General features: G+C 38.6%; 1 protein-coding gene across 1 annotated transcript in view; it reads right to left on the bottom strand.

Annotated features, from left to right (window-relative positions):
- Positions 1–22,660, bottom strand: part of CEP135 (centrosomal protein 135) — a 2,183,066-nt gene that overhangs the window by 525,736 nt on the left and 1,634,670 nt on the right. The window contains 1 exon segment of the mRNA XM_044062480.1: positions 20,083–20,268. Within this exon segment, the coding sequence (XP_043918415.1) occupies positions 20,083–20,268 (186 nt within the window).

Below are 22,660 nucleotides of genomic sequence, written 5' to 3'. Positions count from 1 at the left end.
AGCAAAGTGAATGGGACAGGAGAATCTTAAGACAAAGACCTACTCTGCTAAATATTTTAGTTGAATCTAGAACAGAAGCTCCTGTTAAAAAAGGGATAATTAGTACAGCATATAAAATCGTGCATGATAACTATAAGACTCAGAGAAGGTTAGAAAACATTAGGGAGACAGACCAGAAAAGCAATTTACAAGAGAACAATGAACAACACATTTATGGCTTCCAAGTATGCAATGTCCAGAAGGTTTAGGATCTTTGCTTGCAAGTGCTTTTTCATAGGTATTTTTATACCCCAAGCAGATTTCAAAGAAATGTTCCTTGGATACATAGCAATGTTGGAGGTATAATGTGCAAGAGGCAACTGGGAACATGTTTTGGGGGTTAAGTATGTTGGCAGACTTTAAAAATTTTCTATAGAGTACTTTGTCAAAAATACTGGGTGAGCAAATGACTGACTAAGGAAGTGATTCTTTTGAGCTGGGACACAGGATCCAAATTGCCTAGATATAATAAGGTCTTACTAAGTGTAATTTTGTCTGCCATAAAATAATTACTAGAAAATAGAAATCAAAATATAAACCAACTGTATTTGAAGAACTGATTATTATAAAAAGGACAAAAGAACTGGAAGAGGAATCTTTAGAAAAGGGAAGGAGCAAATCACACAGAAATAAATGGAAGCTGTGGGAAGAGTACTTGCAGACTTGTATTCAAGGAGCAGTTGTGAGGTTTAAGGGAAGACAGAAATTTAGCAATTTATGCAATGTTGGACTGATGACAGTTACAAAGAAAGAAAAGATGTGTTATATATAATATATGTAAATAGAAAACATGTTAATATGATTTGTTTTCATGTGATATCAATAAAGGCATGAAAAATGCTTCCGTAGGAACTTTCAGTGACTTCAATGGACAAACTATGATATTTAAGACAAAAACAAAAAAGTAAATCTTTAACAGCATCATTTATTCATCCAAAATTCACCTATAAATGTACACTTAAAGAATGACAACAGCACAATCCACATATGACAAAGTGTTTTCATGACAAGCAATGTTGTGTCACAGGTATTCACTGTATCAGAAAATCTGTAAACTTTGGCAGAGGTCCTAGTTGGACTAACTAGCCATGCAAAGTTGAATGTTGCCTTAAATATGGCCTAATATAATCTTGTAGCAGCTGCAGCTTACTGAAGATTCTCCTGTCTGAAACTGTTGCTCCTTTTATTTTGAAAGTAACCCGAGGTGAAGCCATAGCTGTACTCATTTAACAGTGACTTAAACTTTAAAGTCACTTTAACTCTCCTCATCTGAGCATCAAAACAAACTATCCCAGGGACTCCAAACTCAAAAATACCAAATCTTCAAGGTTTCCAAGAACTCCAAAGTCCACCAGCATCTACCCTCATTCTCTTTTAAAGGGAAAGTTCATTCTCAAAGTGTCATCTAGCCCCAACAACACGTGTCACAGGACAGTAGCGACAACATAACCAGTGTTCAAGGAAGCAGTTCCCCAAAGATGCAACCCTCGGCTGCCAACTCTATTCCATGATTGTGGATAGATTCCCTAGAATGGGAAGAGGCTAAGAAGACATTTGGATTGTAGTCTGGAGATTGCCTTCTCTACATGGATTGATATAAGATTATAGAAAAGGAGAAAGGAATGGGGAATCATAAATGAAAGATCTGCAGTGGTTGAGTTTTTAATTGAATCTAGAAACTAAGCTGTTGTTGAAAATGGGCAATTAGCAGGGCATATACAATATTGCACAATAACTACAGGAATCAATTAGAGGAGTTCCGAAAAGATTGAGAAGAGAGCTTAGACATGTAATTCACAAAGAAACAATAGGAGGGCATATGTGTTTGCACAGATACTTTCATACCCCAAGCAGACTCCAAAGAATTTTTCCTTGGATGGCAAATGTTGGAGGTGAAATGGGGAAGAAAGAGGTACTGGGGAGCATATTTTCTTTGTAATGAGTTGGCAGATTTTAGAAATTCTCTACAGAGTACTTTGTCAGGACTACTGGGGGAGCAAATGAGTGCAGCTAAGGAAAAAATAAGTTATGTACTCACCATGACGCTCCATGTGTGTTGTCCATCTTCACCTTCATTCTTACTAGGTTGGGTTTGGATCCAATCCTTGGCTCAGATCAGTCTCGGCCTTTATTTTCAAGCTCAAGGTCCTCTGCCAGTTTGTGGCTAACTCCCTATCCCAGCATGCACAAGAACTGTCCCCAGATCTTGTCTGCCCTAAGTTTATACAGGTATGCCTAACTCTAAGGAAGGATTCAGAGGCTGATGAATGGCAGAGGTCAAGGGGATCCAATTTGGTTAGACACAGTCTTATAAGAGTGAAAGAAAGGAAAGGGGGAAGGAGGGTGGCATGAATGAAGGTGAAGATGAACACACATGGAAAGTTATGATGAGTACATAACTTCTTTATGTGATGTCCTATCTTGCCTTCAATCTTAGTAGGTTGTGACAGCTTCCCTGAAACATTGATTCTTGGGGGGCTCACAGGACAATATTCCTCAGAACCATGGATCCAAAGGAGGTTCTATTCCTGGAGGCCAAGTCAACTTTGTAATGAGTGATAAAAGTATGTGGTTTAGCCCATTTTGCTGCAGCACAAATAGTGTCAAAATGGTACCTTAGCCAGAAAGGCTGAAGTAGCACAATGGCGCTTGTAGAATTGGCCTCAACTTTTCTCAGAAGTTCTTTATTTTGAGACTTGTAAATAAAAGTTATACAATCTGATAGCCACTTAGAAAGTGTAACTTTAGAGGCACTGGATCCTTTCTTTGACTCTGAAAAAGAAACAAATAACTGATCAGATTTTCAGAATTCTGTAGATCTATGTAGGTAAAAACATAACTGTCTATGTACATCCAGTTGATGTAACATGTACTCTGCTTTGTTTTCATAATTTGGGAAGAAAACTGGTAACTCAATACTTCGATTCAAATTTGTCTCAGCAACCACAAAAGGTAAAAAGGAGGGTTTTTTCACAAAGATGCCCTGTCTCTATGGAAAAGCAAATATGGAGGGCTTTATAGACAATGCTTGCAACACTGACACCCTTCTGGCAGAGGTGATTGCTACCAAGAAAATGGGTTTCCAAGTCAAAAACTTTAACTCACAAGATGATGCTGGTTCAAGGGGTGGAAAAACTATATGCGATAGAATGAAATTTAGGTCCTATGACGCTAGAGGGTCTCTGATAGGCAGTCTTAATAACAGTACTTTTGAGAAAAGCCTTGTATAGCTTATGAGATATTATATTAGAGCCAGAGTCTCCCAAATGAAAGTTCGAGATCGCTGCTAGCTGGACCCTAATAGCAGCTGCAGCTGCACCCTCAATGAAAAGTTTTGCTAGGAAGTCCAGAATGAAACTAATAGGAGCAGAAAAGGGATTGATATGGTTATAGATAGCCCATATGCAGAATCTTTTCCATTTGCTTTTATAGATCATCTTCGTTGAAGCTTTATGGGAAGAAATTAGAATGTGTTTAACTCGAGAGGAGCGGGTTGGAAACCTGGCTATTGTTGGAATTGGAGCAGCCACGCTGTCAGTTTGAAGATCTGAAGGGATGGGTGGAGCGTTCCTGACACTAGTCAGAAGGTCCGGAACCAGGTCCAGAATCCATGGCTCCTCCCGAAGATGAGGCCACAGGAAGAGGAACTAGATTTTGTAAGGCCAGTATGGAGCTATGAGTATCAAGTCTCTTCCCAAACAACTGGCTTTCTGAAGGACTTTGGGAATTAGTGGAAAAGGGGGGGAAGGCACAGAGGAGGCCCGGGGGCCAATAGTGTACACGTGCATACCTTGGTGTCTCCCCTGGTGGGGGGGTGGATGAGGGCAAAGTAGCTGCTGCATTTGGCATTCATGGATGTCGCAAAGAGGTCACAGCAAGGCTGGCCCCATTTTTGGAAATTTTGTTCCACTACTTCCTGTTTCAGGAACCACTTGTAAAGAATCAGAATCGCTCTGTTGAGTCTGTCCGCTATCATGTTGGATTTCCCTGGGATGTGTGAGAACGGAAGGTGGTTGCCCAATGCCATACTCTCAGGGCCTCTTAAAGGGGCTAAGATCTGGTCCTGCCTTGTTTGTTTATATACCATATGACTAACATGTCTATGTGGATTGCAATGGTTCCCAGGGGGAAAGTGTCCCTGAATGCTTGCAACACTAAAAGCACCATTTTCATCTCTAGGACAGTGATGTGCAAGTGAGCCTCGTGATTCTGCTAGGTGCCTAAGACTGTCTTTCCCAGATAATGCCCCCTCCCCATTTGAGAGGCTTCTGTGGTAATGGTAGCCACTGGTTGGAAGTGAACCAATGGTCAACCTAGAGTCACTTGAGTGGAGTGTAGCCACCATCGAAAATCCTTCTTGCAAGATTCTATTATGACTATTTTGTGAAACATCGACAGTTCTTGCATCGACCGAGTGGATAGCAACCACTGAAGAATCCTCATACGCAGACGTGCTATGGGGACCAAAATTATCGCTGCTGCCATGATCCCAAGAGCTTTGAGGACTATATCTTCACTGGGACATTTTTTTTTAAAAGATATCTCACCTAGTACCTTAGAGATTGGATCATTTCTGGTGGAAGTCTCATCATCATTTATGTTGAGTCTAATTCTGCCTCTATGAAAACCACATGCTGAAAAGGCACAAAGGCAGATTTTTCATAGTTGGTAATCCCTAGGCGGGAGCAGAGTTGCAAGATTGTACTTCTGGCCTTAATCAGCAGATGCCTGGTTGTGGTGGTGAAGAGCCAGTTGTCTAAATATAGAAACACCTGTAATCCTAGATGTCTCAATTGATCCACTACTACTGCCATACATTTGGTGAACACTCTGGGGGCTGTAGTGAGGCCAAAGGGCAGAGCTCGTAACTGGAAGTGATTGAGTCCCAGTCGAAAGCACAAGTGTCTCCTGGATCGCCTTTTCATTTTTATGTGGTAGTACACATCCTGGAGATCTATAGAGCACTTCCAATAATTTTTTCCCAGGAATGGGAGTATCAACTGCAGTGTCACCATCCGGAACTTGATCTTCTTTACTGATTTGTTTAGAATGCGGAGATATAGAATTGGTCTCCAGTCCCCTGTTTTCTTTGGAATGAAAAAGAATCTCGAGTAAGTTCCGGATCCTACTTGGTCTGCGGGGACTTCTTGGATGACTCTTTTGTCTAGCAACTTTTGAATTTCTAGAGTTGCCTGTTCCTTTTAACTGGGTGGAACATCTAGAACTTTTTTCATCTTTGGGGCGAGAAGGGAAAACGGGATGACGTAACCTCTGGATATGGATGATTTGTACCCATTTTTCTTTTGTTAGTTGTCAGGTTTCTGAGAACAAAGATAAGCAATGCCCGACTGCCTCCAGAGCTGGACGGTTCAGGAGCGCTGAAATGACATATTAAAAAATGATTCTCTGTCGCCCTGATTTTGCAGACCTCCTCTGCCACGAGGGTCAGCATCTTCCATTATTACTTCCACCTCTGCTTCTGGGGAAAGTTTCACCACGTGTCCTGCAAAGATCTCTGTGATTTTCGGAACCACATCTTACCACTACCTCTCTGACCCTTGGGATAAGGTCTAGTAGGCATGAAAAAATGGACTCCTACAGCAGACCGAGTCTTTCCCTCCTGTTCCCACCTGGTGAGTGTATCCTCTACTTTAGGCCTGAACAAAGACGAGCCGTCAAATGGGGCATTTAGGAAGGAAGACTTAAAGGGTTCCGAGAAGTCACATAAGCGCATCCAAGAATGTCTCTAAGGAAATTCCAGAACCCATTACTCTACTCACTCCATCAGCTGCATAGGAGATGAGCCTCATTGACGTGTTAATTGGGTTTAAGGTAGCGAGCTGAGAAGTTACTTTGTCAGCAACCTCTTCAGCTAGTGAACCTTGGAGGGCATCTCCTAACTCTTTCAGGAGATCCCTCTGTAGTCTCGTAAAATGGGTAAGATGGTTCAGCAATCTGAGAGAAAAAACGCTGAGGAAAAAATGCGCTTTCCATACCTGTCCATAGTCCTGGATTCAGTGTTTGGGGGGGAGGGGGTGGACAGAAGATGATGTCTCCGAGAGTTCCTTCTTAGTGGCCATAACCATGGCATCGACTGGGACTCCCTTCATTAAAAAAAGATTTGTCGGTGGGAGATGTAATAAATTTGTTTGGCCTCCAAGGAATAGGCTCCATGGAATCTGGGGACTCCCACGCCTTCCAAGAAACCAGCTCAAGGTGCTCATCGAAAGGTGGAGTCATTCAAGAGGTGTAAGGGTGAGATCCAAAGGCCTTCAGATATATGGACTCCTCCGCTGAAGGGTTAGATGACTTTGAGCCACCTCTCTGCTATAGCATTTCCAGGATGTCTCCAAAGAAGACATCATCAGGAGGTGACCGTGGGGACACTTCTGCCTCATCAAGTTCCGTATCAGAAGTGATGGACTCCTCTGGGGAGTCTAAGTGCTTCCTCTTGCACATGTTCTTCCAAGGGACCTCCTCAGAAGGATACTCTGGGGAGGTTTTGGAAGAGTGGGGGGTGCCCTGTAGGGTATACTGAGGCCTAGGGTCTCTGCATTTCTGTGGATGCAGGGGTAAATAGGCAGGCACCGATGCTTTGGAGGAAGGAATATGTGAAGAGGACTGTGAACTGCCTGTGGAGACAGCACCCTCATTACCCCAAAACACCCCGTCCCTGACCTGAGGATATCCCTATATCCAAAGAAACTGAAGGACCCCCTGGAACCAAAGACGATGGACCCAAGGCTGAGGTAGGAGCTGAACTCACCCGAACTGAGGCCCCGAGGATATCCCTAGATCCAAAGAAACTGAAGGACCCCCTGGAGCCAAAGACGATGGACCCAAGGCTGAGGTAGGAGCTGAACTCACCCGAACTGAGGCCCCGAGAGGCAAAGTCTGATCAGACAGCTGTCCAATCTGACTCACCTCCCTGGACCCGACTGGAGAGTGTGGCTCCTAGATACCTCCATCTTCGATGGAGCAGAGGACATTGGAGCCGTGGTCGAATCTGTGGAACCCTTGGTGAGGTTTGGTTCAGACAGTTCCACTAATACCAACTCCAGACCTTCCAACTCTGAAGCCAGAGGTTGGATCAGAGGAGGACTCGGAGTAGAAAAGTGGATGTCATAGGATTCAAAGCCATGGGGGTTGGATCCAACAGTAATTTGGACAGAGCCGGTGTCTGTAATAGCTTCTGTACCACCCGATCCACATCATCATCGGAAAGGCTCCAGAAGACCGGGTCGAGGGAGTGGGAGATTTAGTTTTCTGTAGTATGGACAATCTTAAAATAGGGGAGATCAGCTTCAAGGCTGGGGACTGGTTCCAAAGTTCAAACTCCACCGGTACCGAGCAAGAAGGTATTGGAGCCTTGTCTGATCCAGCAGACTTAGGATCCGAGGAGGACAGTCTAGGTATTTTTTATGCCGGATCCAATGAAGAAGAAGAGGAAGGTTTTTTTCCAGATTTGTCTGATTTGTCAAATTTAGCAGAAGGTTACTTATCCGATCCAAATGAACCCGGAGCTTCTTTCAGTGCCTCTGAAAAGGGGGTTTTAAGAAAACCTTTTAGAATCAACTTATTTTTCCTCTCCATGACGGCTCTATGATTAACCAAGTGGCAAACAGAGGATGACTGCTGGACAAGGACGGCCCCAAGGCAATAAACACAAGGGTGTGTTTATCACTAAGGGGCATCTTTTTACTACACCTGTCAAACTTTTTAAAACCTATTGGCTTAGATTCCTTACCGGATATCTTTAAAGTGAAAGAACAGCAGCAAAACCACAACAAAACAAGTTTTTTTTTTTGGTAGGCTGGACCCTCTAACTTAAATGGGTCAAGCTACTGAGGACACAAAACACACAGGGAAAAAGCAAAGACTAAGTCCTCTAACTTAAATGGGCCCTGTTACAGTTCTCTAACTTAAATGAATGGAAATACTACAACGGCAATTGCACTTAGCAAAAAAACAGGAAGGGAAAGAGCAAGAAACACAAGGATTAAAGCCCTCTAACTAAAACGGGCTCTGTAACAGTTCTGTAATTTAAACGAACTGTACCACTAATAGGGCAGCTACAGATTAACACAAGCCAGGAAGGGAAAAAAATGGCAGCCAAAGTCAGAAACACCTCACATGCGAAAAATTTCAAAACGCAAGTAGACTCAGCTATAAAAGCCAAAATATCCAATTATCCAAGAATTATAGACCAAAAAATAATCAAGAGTTGTACTTCAGCTAACAGATGAATGCTTAATCTTGTTTAGTGGCAAACAAGATCTGGGGATAGTTCTGGTGCATGCTGGGATAGGGAGTTAGCCACGGGCTGGCAGAGTACCTCGAGCTTGAAAATAAGGCCAAGACGGATCCGAGGATCGGATCCGAACCTAACCTAGTAAGAATGAAGGTGAGATAGGATAACATCACATCAATTTTTTGAGCTGGGATACATGATCTGAATTGCCTAGACATAAGTCCTTGTTAAGTTTAATTCTGGTGGCTACCAAAAACGCAATTACTAGAAAATGGAAATAAAAAAACAACTGCACCTGAAGCAGTGAATACTGTAACAGAGATAAAAGAACAGGAAGTGGGACCTTTAGAAAATTATAGGAATAAATTACATACAAAAAATGGAAACTGTTGGAAAAATACATGCAGGAAATGTTTTGGAAGAGGGATGAGGTTTAAAAGAAGACAGGAATCATACCTCTCAACCTCTTAGAGCAAGAAATCTGGACAAAGCCATAAATAAAAGTGGGACAAAGACCCAAAAATAGGCACATATTTTAAATATTGCTCATACAAACTTAGAAGGTTGATAGAATAACAACTTATGTATTTGCATGAATTTTCTGAACAGTATAAAGCCTGAAACTCAAATGTCTCTCATTTTCTAACTTCAGTCTTTAATGATTTGCTACTAATTTGCCAGAAAAATCACACTTTTACGAAAAAAAGACCAAAAGTATGACTCAAGAATCTGGACATTCTGTGAAAATCTGTAGATTTGAGAGATACGACAGGAATTGAACAATTTGTGTAATGTTGTTTTGGTTATTTGGTATAAAACAATATATGAGATGTATAATGTTTGTAAATGTGAACTTGTTAATACTGTTTGATTACTTTTATATAAATGTAAGCTTGCCTATGTCACACATAAGGCAATAAAAGTGTTTTTAAGAAAATGTCTGCTGCGAAAGGAGGCATAAATATCTAGCTGGGAAGTTGCCCACAGGTGGACAATTTTCTGGAAGACCTCAGGGTACAGCATCCCCCTCATGAGGGTCTAGCCTGGATTTTCTCAGAGTCTGCCATTATATTCTGCATAAAAGTGGGACTGTTCTGTATTCTCTCTCAGGCAATTATGGCTAGTTTGCAAAAGGGATAGGATCTTGTCCCCTCCCCTTGCTTGGTTATATACCACATTACAGAAGTCTACAGCTGAATTAGAGCTTTTACTGTGGTCATCTATTCCATGAGATTTACGTGTTTGTGCCTAAAATGAGGCTGTTGTATACCATCGACCTTCCTGCCCCTCTTTTTGACTGAGGCGAGGAGGGCTGGATTTAGTAAGACTTGATTGGCCTATCATCAGTGCTCCTTCTTGATGAAGCTGAGAACAGGTACTGGGAATAGTGCTGACATGCTCCCTTGCAAGGCTATTTACCAAAATATGAAAAAAATCATAATTTCCATAACCTGAGTCCGAAACAAACTTTGATATCTGCACATGTATACAATATACAGGCACAGTTCTTTTACCATGTTGGAACTATCAGTACTGTCTTCAAAATGAGGTATTATTTAGCACATTCAGATGCTCCCTTGCAAAGTTAATTTCCATAAACAGAGTCCTAAAAATATTTGTACATGTGTACAGCATTCAGACCCAGTTGTTTTACCATGTAGACACACGATTGTAAATATACATATTTCCTTTGGGCTGTTTTCAAGCCATCGGCCTCTTACACCATGCAGAAGTGCTCACCTTCCTGACTGCAGTAAATTGTAATGTATAATAACTACATTATATCCCATGTGTAATACAGCATCACTTGAGAGCGTGTTTTATAGTTTTGCACATTTTTCCAGTACACAATGAAACAACATATGAACCAATCATGACAAAATTTCCCAAGTCAGGAAATTTCAACTATAAAAGGATAAGCGAACTTCTGTCATTGCAATCCACCAATATCAGTCAATATGCTCAATCTCTGTAAAAGTAAAAGTCATCTGAATAATTCCATATGTAACTAATGAAAAGGTTGCTGCTAGCAAACAACTGTATATTTCAATGTTTCATCTACAAATGCAATGCCTGCTGGCATGCTGGTAAAATTGCAATAGGGAATGGATGGAAAACTGAAAACAGGTTCATAGTTACTAGGTATGTCATGTACAGGAGGACACACACACACACACACACAAATATATAACTATTTACAGCTGTATGAATGAAATGCACAAATCTTCAACCATACGTGCAATATTAAAACCTCATGACATCACATTACAGTTTCACACTAAGTACCAGCCATTATCCATATTCTACATTATGAGGTTAATGACGAGATGCTCAATTACACACATCTGGGTGCTACGTGAGGCTTTAACTATCTTGCATGCCCAAGTGGGGCTACAGCTTAGTTCTGACATGTGCATCCTTCCATGGCTATGCTACTCTTTGTATATACTTTATCTATAGTGTCTTCCTCCTGCAAGTCATGAAACCAAGGTCTGCCTCAGCAAGCCACCTAGCCATTTAAAAGTGGTTGTGGCAGGTTAAAGAGCTGAGAGGACTTTACAGGGGGATGAGGCCTCACCTCTTCCAGGCAGGAAACCCAGCTTGATCACCTGCTGCAATCCTGCAAGCAGGTAGTTACCAGCCTGATGGGCCACAGGATAGCCATCACCATCCCCTACCTGCAGAACGTAACAGATGTGCTCAACTAGCAGGCCCCTGTCATTAGAGTAGGGTGTAGGCCCCGTCACTGGCCACTAATAAAGACATAACACCTTCTTGTCTGACTTTACATCTCTCTTCATGATGGTTTGCACTCAGCATGCTGCCCATAACTGCCATCCAAGTGTACCTGCATCCCATTATGTCACAATCCACCACTTGTGCTGTGTCCACGCTCTCCTATTTACCTATTCATCCACTCTCTCTACATATGCACACACAAAGGGTACCTATCTTGTTGCATCTGCTGAATAACGCATAAAGCCAACATTAAATGTAAATTATTAACAGCACTTATTGTTAACATCGGATATTTACATGTGTTTGTCTTCTTTAACTTGGTTTAAAAAATGCTCAGAAATCTTAGAATATGCGCAGGCTGTTCGAGCAACGTAAATAAATTAAACAAGTGAAGTGAAAAAGAAAACTGCATTTTAATGGAGATGGCGAAGTCGGAACTGAAAGCTGTCAGGACTGCAAACTGAAGAGCAAATGGGATTAATTTGAATTGCGTAAAATGAAACTGCAAGAGAAAACATGCTTACATCGGGCAAGTGTGGCACTGGATGGATGCAAGTTTACTGGCACACAATATAAAAGGTGCACTTGTAGATAACTCTTCCATCTTCTTACCCTCGACTTCAAACTGTGTTAGTAGTGCCTTCTCTATGATGCAGTGCACCACATGTACAAACGACTTTGATACGCTTCGAATATCAAAATATACATACCTTACATCCCAATTTTACCCTTCGGCTCACAGCACCCTTACCAAAATATAGCTATAAAAATAATGGCTATTCTACTGTGGCCACAGTGGCAACCTTACGTAAAATTGGCACTAGCCATTTTATGGCGGACAAAAAAAAATGTGAAAGTTACATTTCAAAGGAAAGCCTTACTTATCTGCAGTCTCTAAATGTGGGCTGATTATTACAATTAACTGTTCTGTGTATAGGTCTGGGCTAAGGCAAATACGGAAAGTGAGTACTTATCCATTTATTACATTTAAAAAGAAAAAGAACCAGCTGTCCCATTATCTAAAAAAATTAATGTGAATGAGGTCAGCAAACAAATCAAAACCCCATTTCAACTGGCATTTCTAAGGCAATTGGGAATGTATTCAATGAGCTATAACAAAGAAAAAATTCTAATAAAAGCCAATCTACAATTACCATAATGTCTTTTTCAACAAAGCAAAGCACTCCTTTCCCAAAACATAATTAAATAGCCTCCTTAACCATAACTGACACATAATAAAGTATGTGTATCATAATATGGTAGTCAGCAAGTTATAAGAACAAAAACTGCCTTGAACTGTCAAAGGTAATCTTGAGAGTGTGCCATCCAATCAGTCTTACTGCGTGTACGTTCATTGGGTGAGACCGCTGTGCTTCTTCGGATTTATGATTACTTTTGCTATCTTTTCCTTTACTTAAAACATCTAAACCTGAAAAAGCAAAAGCACAGTACTTCCATATACAAAGATGTTCTCTAAACATAATTTGGCTGTCGAGATTTAAATAACTAATAAGTTTTCCTTCGTCTCAACTAAGATGTTTGTCTCACCCATAAACTGAAATATAGTGTTTGACTCCAGAGTATGTGTGTGTATATATATATATATATATATATATATATATATATATATATATATCTATAAATGTGGAGCTAACAGTAGACGTAGTCAGATTCAAAGCCTTATGATTGCATGGTGTAATCTGTGGCAGTTTAGTCACCTGGTGGCTCGGCGAAAGAACACCAATTAGAAGAAGCCAGGCAGGCAGAGGTTGTGCTTTATGAATAACTATACCAAGGGATAGAACCCCATGATTTGCTTCGCAAACGTTAATATACCGTATTTGGTAGCACATGTGAAAATATTGGCTACTGTACAAAGTCAAATATAAAATTCCTTGTTCGTGAGTGACAGGAAAATCTGGTGTAGTAGAGAACCGTATATAATCTTCGCAGTCGAATTTTAGGAAGGGAATCCATAAGCTCATAAACCAGACTGTTAGGTTGTGCAGGGTTTGTTTAGTGTTCTCTTTGACCAAAAGTAGTGCCGCTAAACATGATGCTTATTTTGTCTGTCCTGTTTTTGTAACTTATGTACCTCGAGATGAATTCATGTATCTGTATTAAAGACATTAAGCCTGGACTGAAAATTTTAAATGTCGCTGTGATGCCCGTGCACTGGCCCAGCAATCAAAGAGCCTCAGTTCTCACCACTAACACCAGAGAGGGCATCTCATATATGAGGAAAGGATAACAAATACACACAGTAATGTGCAATTTCCCTTAAGAGCACACAGAGATCACAGTAAGTCCCGGGCTGGTCGCTCCCTTGCTCTCCAGGTCCCCAATAAGACTCCCTACTTGCACAGCTATAGAGTCCAGATCTCACCGTAGTGGGCAAGCTAAAACCTCTAGCACCCTCTCTGTTCAAAGAGTGTTTTGTGTCCCTGCCCAAGAAGAGATAAGAGTTTATAAAACCACACAGACACTTCTGGGGAAAGTTGACACAGGTTCTCCAGCTGTGCCACTTTCGCCCAGACTATATTGTAGTTCCACTTGCCACCACCCACTAATACTTATCAGCTACTCAAATGCCTTTAAAATGGTGTCCAATTATTACTCTGCAATATTATTATCCAATTGGTAGTATAGCCCAGGGCTAAAGCTATTAAAGTGGCCTTGTACAGTTTTACCAAAGGCATGCAAGTACTCTTAAGAGCTTAAGTTATCTCTACACAAACCAGCCACAGTTAAAAGGTTTTAAAATATTTAATAATAAATAATTAAAACCACAAGACAATACTTTCTACTACACAGTGCTAGTCAAAACAGTTCAGAGATCACACAGAAATACTTAAAATAAATCAGTATTACAGTTCTGACCTCACAGAAAAACACAGTCTAATCTTTATAGTTCCTAACTAATCTAAAAGAAAACACAAGTCTAAGATAACTTACATAAGACAACAGGCGGAGTGCTGATGAGTTGGATGATCAAAACAAAAATGCTTAATGCCTTCTGATTCTCTCTGTTTAAATTGAAACTGCAGTTTTGATAAAGCATTACATCATTTCACACTTTTCTGGTGTTCCCAGGCTGACAGAAACTGCATTTACATTCTTTTACACTTAGGTAGAAACCAGAGCAATAAAGGACATTCCACATGCAAATTCTGGTCATTAACTTTAGCCTTAAAACAATAGGCAGGAAGCCTTCATCTAGCCCGTCTGGAGACGAATTGTAAACATCAAAGGCAGTCATGAAATAATTTTAATTTCAAAGGACCAACAAGAAATGCTTGACTTAGCTTTCTTTACAGCAGATGGCAATGTTGTCACATTGTTTTAAGTTTAACATTTCACAGAATATTCTTTCATTTAAAAAAACAAGCTTGTAGTTCAACATTCATATTTACAAATGATATAATTATCTGCACAATTCTATCTGGCTAGGCTGGCAGCCTTCACCCTTCTCTACCAGTCTTCACAGTCACCTTTACTGTTCTGGAAATTGCTAAGTGGGAACACACACACCCTTGTAAAGATTTTCATATATCTGGACTGTAGTGGCCACGTGTTGAGGGAGGGGTAGGTGGTAAATGAGCCGGGTCTTAAGTTACAGACCCATGTTACAGTACTACGGTGTTACTGCTTCCTAACATTGTGAATTTGCTCTCACTCAGTCTCATATACACACAGAGGGTGTATGTATATATATATATATATATATATATATATATATATATATATATATATATATATATATATATATATATATATATATATATATATATATGGGAACACTTCACATAATCGAATGACTGAAATCTCGAATTTCATATGGTCGAGATCATATGATCGAGATTTTAGTAAATCGAATGTGTGTAGTGTTCAGAAATAAGACTTTACTTACCTTAATACATTATGTGCACACAGAGGCAAGTATTGTTGTACGCTCTGTGTGTACGTAATGTTTTGTTTTGCGGTGTTGGCAGGAAATGAGAAATCTCCCGTTTTGCGCTTCCGCATATAGCGCAAGACGGGAGATTTCCCATCTCCCCACTGTAACGCGATCTTGGAGTTGGTATATTTAAGTAGGGGGTTGTGGGGGGCACAGCCCCTCACATGGGGGGTGCAGGGTGGCAAAGGCCCCTGCAAAAGTGAAGTTTCAGAAGTTCGAGTTTCCGAAACTCGAGCTTTTGGTTTCGGTTATTTGCAGTTCGAGATTTTGGCAATTCAATCTTCTGAAGTGAAAACTCTCAGTAGAAATGATATAGTACTGTGGAACATTACACTCCCTTTTGCACAAAAATAAGAACAGAAATAATAGTATTTGACCAGATGGCAAGAAAGTTTAGTAACCTTGTTCTATATTGACTCGAGCATAGTGTGGAACCTTTTTTTTCTGTGTCTTTCTCTTGCCATGGAGAAACAATCACATAACTGCTTCCTTAAACTTCATGTTGGTATGAGTTTTGTATAAACACAGTTATTTGAGGACATAGAACTAATTGCTTTTTTAATGTAAACAGCTAATATTGTTCACACTACTTTTACCGTATCTACTGATATCTTAATAATCTGTTACACAACATACAAGTTCCTTCATTATACTGCTTTTCTTTAACTCAGGACAGCTAAAATATAACTTGATTCACTTGTAAGGTGATATGTAAATATCAGTTGAGACTAGTTTATTTTATCTTTCTAGTGGGAAAGTCCTTATACTCATTTAAATTCTTAATAACATTTCTGAATATATTAAAGTTTAATTAACTAGAAATTATTTAAGACCCAATTATTACTCTACTAGATCTCTATAACAGATTAATTCAGAATCTAAGATCTGTTCTAATAGTATACAAGCTACAATAATTGTTCCTGCTGAATTTGTGTGTTAAAATAAAACTGAATATTAGAGTTAGACAAAATGTTTAGTACAAGGAAATCTTTAATATATACGAATGAGATAAGAATATTGAACAGAGTATTACATGTTAAACATTAATAGGTTGAGGAGTTATTTTTTAGTATAAAAGGTCAACTTAAAGAACAGAAGACAATGGGAAATTTAGAAGCAATTACTAAATACAAGCATAGGGTGGTTGTTGAAATACTGTTGGTATAGACGGTGGTAAATTTGAGTGGTTGATGATACATGGATTGGGAGTTTATAACTCCAGGCAGAGTGCAGGTTTATTTTTTTAAGACTATGCAATCTATCTACTGTTATAATAATCACACTATCATGACATCCACTTTGTTTATTACTCATAAGATTCCAATCTTAAACAATTCTAAAGTATATCATACCCACAAAAAAAGTATTCATGAAAGGAAGGTTTGAACTAACACATATTGGAAGAAAAAGAATAAGAAAACTAACGTTCATATTTTTTTAACACCTTTACATATCCAAAATGGTTTTGTTGAAAGGTATCTCAATAAACATTAATGGTTTAAACAACCCATGTAACAGAGGAAGTTTATTTATATACTTAAACTTACACAAATCAAATCTAATTTTTCTGCAAGAAACACACCTGTTGAAAGATGATATATCTAAATTAATTACTAATAAGTATACAATTTTATCTAATTCTGAGTATTCAAAGAAAAAAAAGAGGAGTGGCCATCCTATGGAATAAAATATTACCCATTCCCAAAATAATAAAGACATATCAGGATGACAAAGGAATGTTTTGTTTAGCCATAGTTGAAATAAACAGAAAAATCTTTACATTGGTTAATGTTTACTGGATACCAGGTACAGGCATTAATACAGTGAAGCAACACCTAAATCAAATAGTTCTCTTTTCCAAAGGAGATATCATTATAGCAGGTGACTTCAACTGTATCCTAAATGAAAGTGAAAAGTGTTTTAGGGAGAAGAATATCACCTCAGGCTAAACACTTAAAAGACTTTATAAATTCATACCATCTGAATATCATCAATAATCAAGCTGATCCAAAGTCATTACAATTTGCCTTCTTTTCAAATAGAAATTGTTCTTCTTCTAAGATAGATAGAATCCTGATTTCTAATCAGTTAGTCAATGATTTAAATCCAAGATCATCTCATGCCTATTATCTGTCCATAATTCAATAACATTCAAACTCACTATAAATGTAACATTTAATGCACAACTTAGAAGACTCCCAGCATATCTTTCTCAATTAAAAGAATTCAAGGAATTCATAAATCAGGAGGTTCAAAATTTTACAGAAACAAATACCTCCCCAGATATATTGGTCAAATACATATATATATATATAAATATATATATGTATATATATATATATATATATATATATATATATATAAAATATATATATATATATATATATATATATATGGGATGCCTTAAAAGCATATCTGTATGGGCAAATTAACAGATGGTATAGTAATAAATGGAAATCTTGGAACAGAGAATTGCAGGAGATACAGAGCAAATTGAATAAACTTAATAACAAAGACAATCTTACCAATAAAGATATGAAAGAGGAAATCAACAAGCTAAACAATGAATATAAGGAAATATTAAATCATAAGACTATGAGTTGTCTAGAAAAACATAACTTTTTAGCCTCCTCAATGAATCCTATATACTTAAAAATAAAACAAAAAGACTTAATAAACATAATCATATTAAAGAGATCGTTTCTATAAAGAAAAAAAGAAAGTTTCTAATCTACATTATATAGTAGAAGAATTCAGAGACTACTTTCTTAAAATTAGTCAAAACACAGTTAAAATGGAACCAAAAGATAAAATAAAAGAATCTATATGTAAATATATTAATAAAAATCTTAAACGAGCAGCACATCTAATAGATATTCCGTTCACAGATATCCAAACCCAAATCAATAAACTTAAATAAAGCACCAGGTAATGATGGTATCATAACAGAAATTTATAAAATAATGCCCAAAAGTGCTCTCACATTACTACAAAATGTAATGCTTTATATAATGATTACAGGAACACTGACAGGCTTTGGAGAGTTTTAGTCATTGAAAGTGAAAATAATCTTATGGTAACATTAGGACAAATACAGACTATGTTAAAAGCAGAGAAAAATGAGTAGCAAAAAAAATGAATAAATCTTCCTAGCCTGATATATGATGACATAATGGGAGAGAGTGGGGATGCTATCAATGTTTCCCGCAAGTGGAACAAGAGAAAATTTAGAACTGTGCCAAGCTGAGAAAACTCTGAAAAGGAAATCCCGAAAGTTACCCAGGGGAAAAAGGATTCTTTAGTCAGACTAAACTGATACAACTTGAAGATAATCTTGAAGAAAAATATAAGGAAGCATTAGTTTTCATAGAAAAGGTAGTGGATCACAGAAGTGTCTTCCTTGAGTAGTAAAGAGGAATTAAAAAAATGTAGGATAACCTGAGACTTTCTTATGATGAGTAAAAAGATTTCTAGTTAAGTAAGAATTGCAGCTTACATTCTAGTTATGAAAATTAAGACATTTATAGCAGCTCACATAAGTCATCTCCACTTTGGCTCTGATTTACTCCAATAAAATGCTTCTGGACACTCAAAACATGAGGAGAGGCTGATGGTATAGCCCACTGTTTCTTAAAAGACGCAGCTTGCCTCCTTGTGGGGAACTGGGACTGTTTCAGAAGAGGCACAAGCAAGTCTGAAAAAGTTCTGTACGTAGCACATTAAGTACTTAACATTTTTTTAATACACGAGCAAGCTATATGCAGAAGGATGATTGTCTATGAATACACATGTCTAACAGCAAATCAATACTATAAGGTTCTAAATGAAATACTGGTCATTTGAAGTATATGCTGGGTGAAGAGCCAGCTAGCTTCTGTACAGTGAATTAAATATTTTTTATATGGGAAGGATCAAAGTACTTTGTTTTGATATTGAGGAGCGGCACAAGGGCTTTTTGCTGTGGTTTAGAATGGACCACAGTGAATCTAAGAACCTGTGGCTTAGCGTAATAGTAACGATAATGCATTGCAAATGAACTATAACAAGCAAGGCTAGTTTGATTTCAAAAGCCTTCAAATTCATGATGTATGAATACCTGTCATCATTAATGTTTCCTAGATGACCTCAAAAACAAAACAGCTAAGCTTTCCTTTTCCCAAATGCAGAAGACAAACTGTGTGTATTATGTGTTGTTGCAGGTATTATTGGCAAAACTACCAAGTAGTGGCCCTACATTCATTAATTCTGTGCTTTATCCTATTTAGGGTCAAGCCTATCACAGCAAACAATGGCCACAAGGCAGACAACCTGTCCTGGATGGGACAATAGTTTACTGCAAAATACATACACTTGTGCACATCTATGGGCAATTAAGATGATCATCAATTGAATTAACCATGGGTCCTTAGGATGTGGGAAGAAACTGGGCAACCTGGTAAAACCTTGTTGTGAATACAAGGGGAATATGTAACCTCCACAAAGAAGATACCACAGATGAAAACCATCACAGAAGCAAGAGCTGTGATGCAGCAGTGTCAAACATTGCACAACTGTGCCTCCTTTAGACCAATACAAGTTCCATTCTAGCCAAATGACTGGGAACACGGCAGATATTCAGTGACTAATACTGAGAGATCCAATATTGTGAAAGGATTAAAATGAAAACTTTCAGCAAGGCTGGAAGTTTGTTCTTTTCCCCACTGTTGTGGAAGTGGTTGTGTGTGTGTGTGTGTGTGTGTGTGTGTGTGTGTGAATGTATCACAAGGGTGTGTGTGGAAGTGTGCAGAGGGGGCCTTTCCCCCGGGGGGGGGGACTTCATTTTAGTTCACTTAACTTGTCTGGGGTAATGGCATTCATGGTATTTTCATTTCTAGAGTAAACCCCCATGATTTACATTTGATAGGGCTGTTCCTGCATAAATAGGCCACAGGTCCTCTTTGATTTACCTAGCTACAAAAATGAAATAAGCCAAAAAATACAAATAAGATTTTTTGTCCAGAGAAACATTCTTCCATTTGGTTCCATAAAGTTATATTTCAAAGCTCACTATGTGAAAAAAGCTTTTTCTGTGCAATACCAAGCCATTCATTCATACCTCTTGGATTTGTTTTTCTAGACTTTCCACTTTCTCTCTCAGATGTTTTCTTTCGGTATCAACTGACAGAAGTTCCAGTCTTACAGAACTGTTTTCTCCCTCTGCCTGATGAGCCTTAACTTCCCAGTCTTCAGCTAGAATGTGAGCCATTTGGAACTGGTCCAGGAGTTCACGATTCTCCCGTTCCTAGGCAAGAGGAAAACAAATTTCACATATACAGCATATCTGTTATGTACCATACAGCACCTAATAGCAAGGCGTGCACCTATCTCTACAAAATAATTGTGTTGCACTTATATGAGAGTCTACTCTATGTATCTTGCAAAATGACATTCAGTACTTGGGTAGCTTGGACGACAAAGTAGTTAGAACTTCAAGAATTGCTTGCTAGTCCTCAATAGCAAATTTCATATTGACTTTTCCATAGGAAATGCATCCACTATTGGCCACTGTAACAATGCAATAATCCTACAGGATGGCTAATAATGTAGTTGTGTTAATACTGCAGTTAAAAATAAACAAAGCACACTGACTTACATTGTAGGCTTACATATAACTGATGGGGGAGCTCAACATATGCCAAAGATAAATATAAATCTGAGATTCTCTTAAACACTGAAATGGCTGAAGTCTTAGCAATTAAATATAAAACCAGAAGTTTATTACAGCAGGCTTATATATAGCCTCCAGTTTACATACTGTGTCAACTCACACATTTAGTCTTGACATTTGGCTTCAAAAACAACTACCATTTTATAAATGGTTGACTTTTTTATTTTTAATTGTAGCATTGTTATCCCCTTGACTGTGACCATCAAGCCTTAATAATGGTCCATCATCCAAGGAAGCCGCACAAATCTTTTGTACTCTAGCTGTCATTCTGAAAATTTAGAGCATTTTTGAATTATGAACATAACCCCCAACCCAGTGATGATGTGAACATTTGTATCACTGTGAGGGCTACCTAGGTCCCCTCAGTCCATGAATGCTTACCCCACATATGCCAACAGAAACTACAACCACCAGCTTGGCCAGCAAATGTCCATAACCTTCTTCTGATCACCACTCCCACAGCCACTGCATGGTGAGCTTCTGCTCTTCATAAGGGCTATGTCATGGATTGTAAGGCACAAGCAGGGTGAGAACCATCTTCCCTCCCTCCCTCCAAGATGTCCACACCCATCCTTCTTGCCTGCACTATCAAGTGCCCAAGCTGCTAGTCAAACTTGGATCACCTGAGCAGTAGTCAGGGATTTATACTTCTATGCTCTTATAACTAGTGATTTAAATTTTCCATGCCAGAGCATGACAGGAGGACCTAATAGCCTCACAGTAACTGCAGGGGACTTGTAGCATCTACTGAAGCTCAGACCAAGATATTTTCGGACACATTTTTTGATCATCTAAGAACCCTCACTTTTCTACCATTAAATTTAAATTCTCAAGTTTATTCACTTCTTACACAGCATAATGATAAATCTGTCATGGATAAAAATAAAACCAATGTTGCAGCAAGCTCTGATGGCTTAAATGGGTATATCCTTAAAATGATTATGGAGTGTGTGGGTTCCATGACTAACTGAACTGTTCCAGCATAGCTTGAATATTAGTTTAGTATCCAAGAAATGGAAACAGGCTGTTGTGCTTCTGCTTTTTAAACAAGGGGATGCTAGTTCTGATAGTTGCAGGTAAATAAGCTTAAAAAGTGACATACTAAAACATTTCAGAGGATATTACTTGGCCTAAACTTACTTCTATTTACTTTCATCACAGATATTAACCAGCATGGCTTGTCTGGTGGATATTCCTCTGTTCTAAACTTTATTATTTTTGTATGAATCTTGTAGAGGTATTCAATAATCAATAATGGAATGGATTTTGAAGGGCTGTAACTCGACTGAGGCAAGGCATTGAATATGGTACCCATCAAGCTATTATAAACAATTTAGTTGAACAAAGAATAAATATCTATATAACTGGATTAAAAACTGTTTTTTTTCCTCTCTCAAATAATCTGTAAAGTCAGCATTTGCAGTAAGACGTACTCTGTATAACTTAGTTTACAAAGGAGTCCCACAGAGGTTAGCTTTGGGGCTATTATTTAACACCTTCATTTCACCAATCCCCATGGACAAAGGAGCATGGCTGAGCAACCTCAAATGATACCAAGACTGGTGTTACACAGCTACCTCCATGGAAGGGACAGTATGTTCTGCAAAAATACTTCAACCAGACCTCTGTACAGGCCAATGAAAATTAGATTCATTTTTGAAAGTAACAAATGTGGTATTTTACATTTTTGGAATGAAAATAAAGATTATATGTTACCTGCCAAATACAGCCATGAGCAGACAGCTGGGACTTTGGGGTAACAATACACAGTTGTGAATTTATTACCCATGTTCACAAAGGTATTATACACTGTATTATGATATTGAGGTGATCTTACATGCAGTCATGACTAGGTGTCAAAAAGTTACATTACCCTTGTAAAAGTCATTGATCTGCAATATGGTGTTACATTTTGTCCTTAAAGTGAAACAGAAATAAAACTAGAAAGAGTTCAGTGGCATATTAC

This window comes from Protopterus annectens, chromosome 2.part1 (assembly GCF_019279795.1).
Source record: "Protopterus annectens isolate FY-2018-M chromosome 2.part1, PAN1.0, whole genome shotgun sequence".
NCBI lineage: Eukaryota > Metazoa > Chordata > Ceratodontiformes > Protopteridae > Protopterus > Protopterus annectens.
Note: the sequence above shows the minus strand (reverse complement) of the source record. Positions and strands in the feature narration are given on the sequence as shown.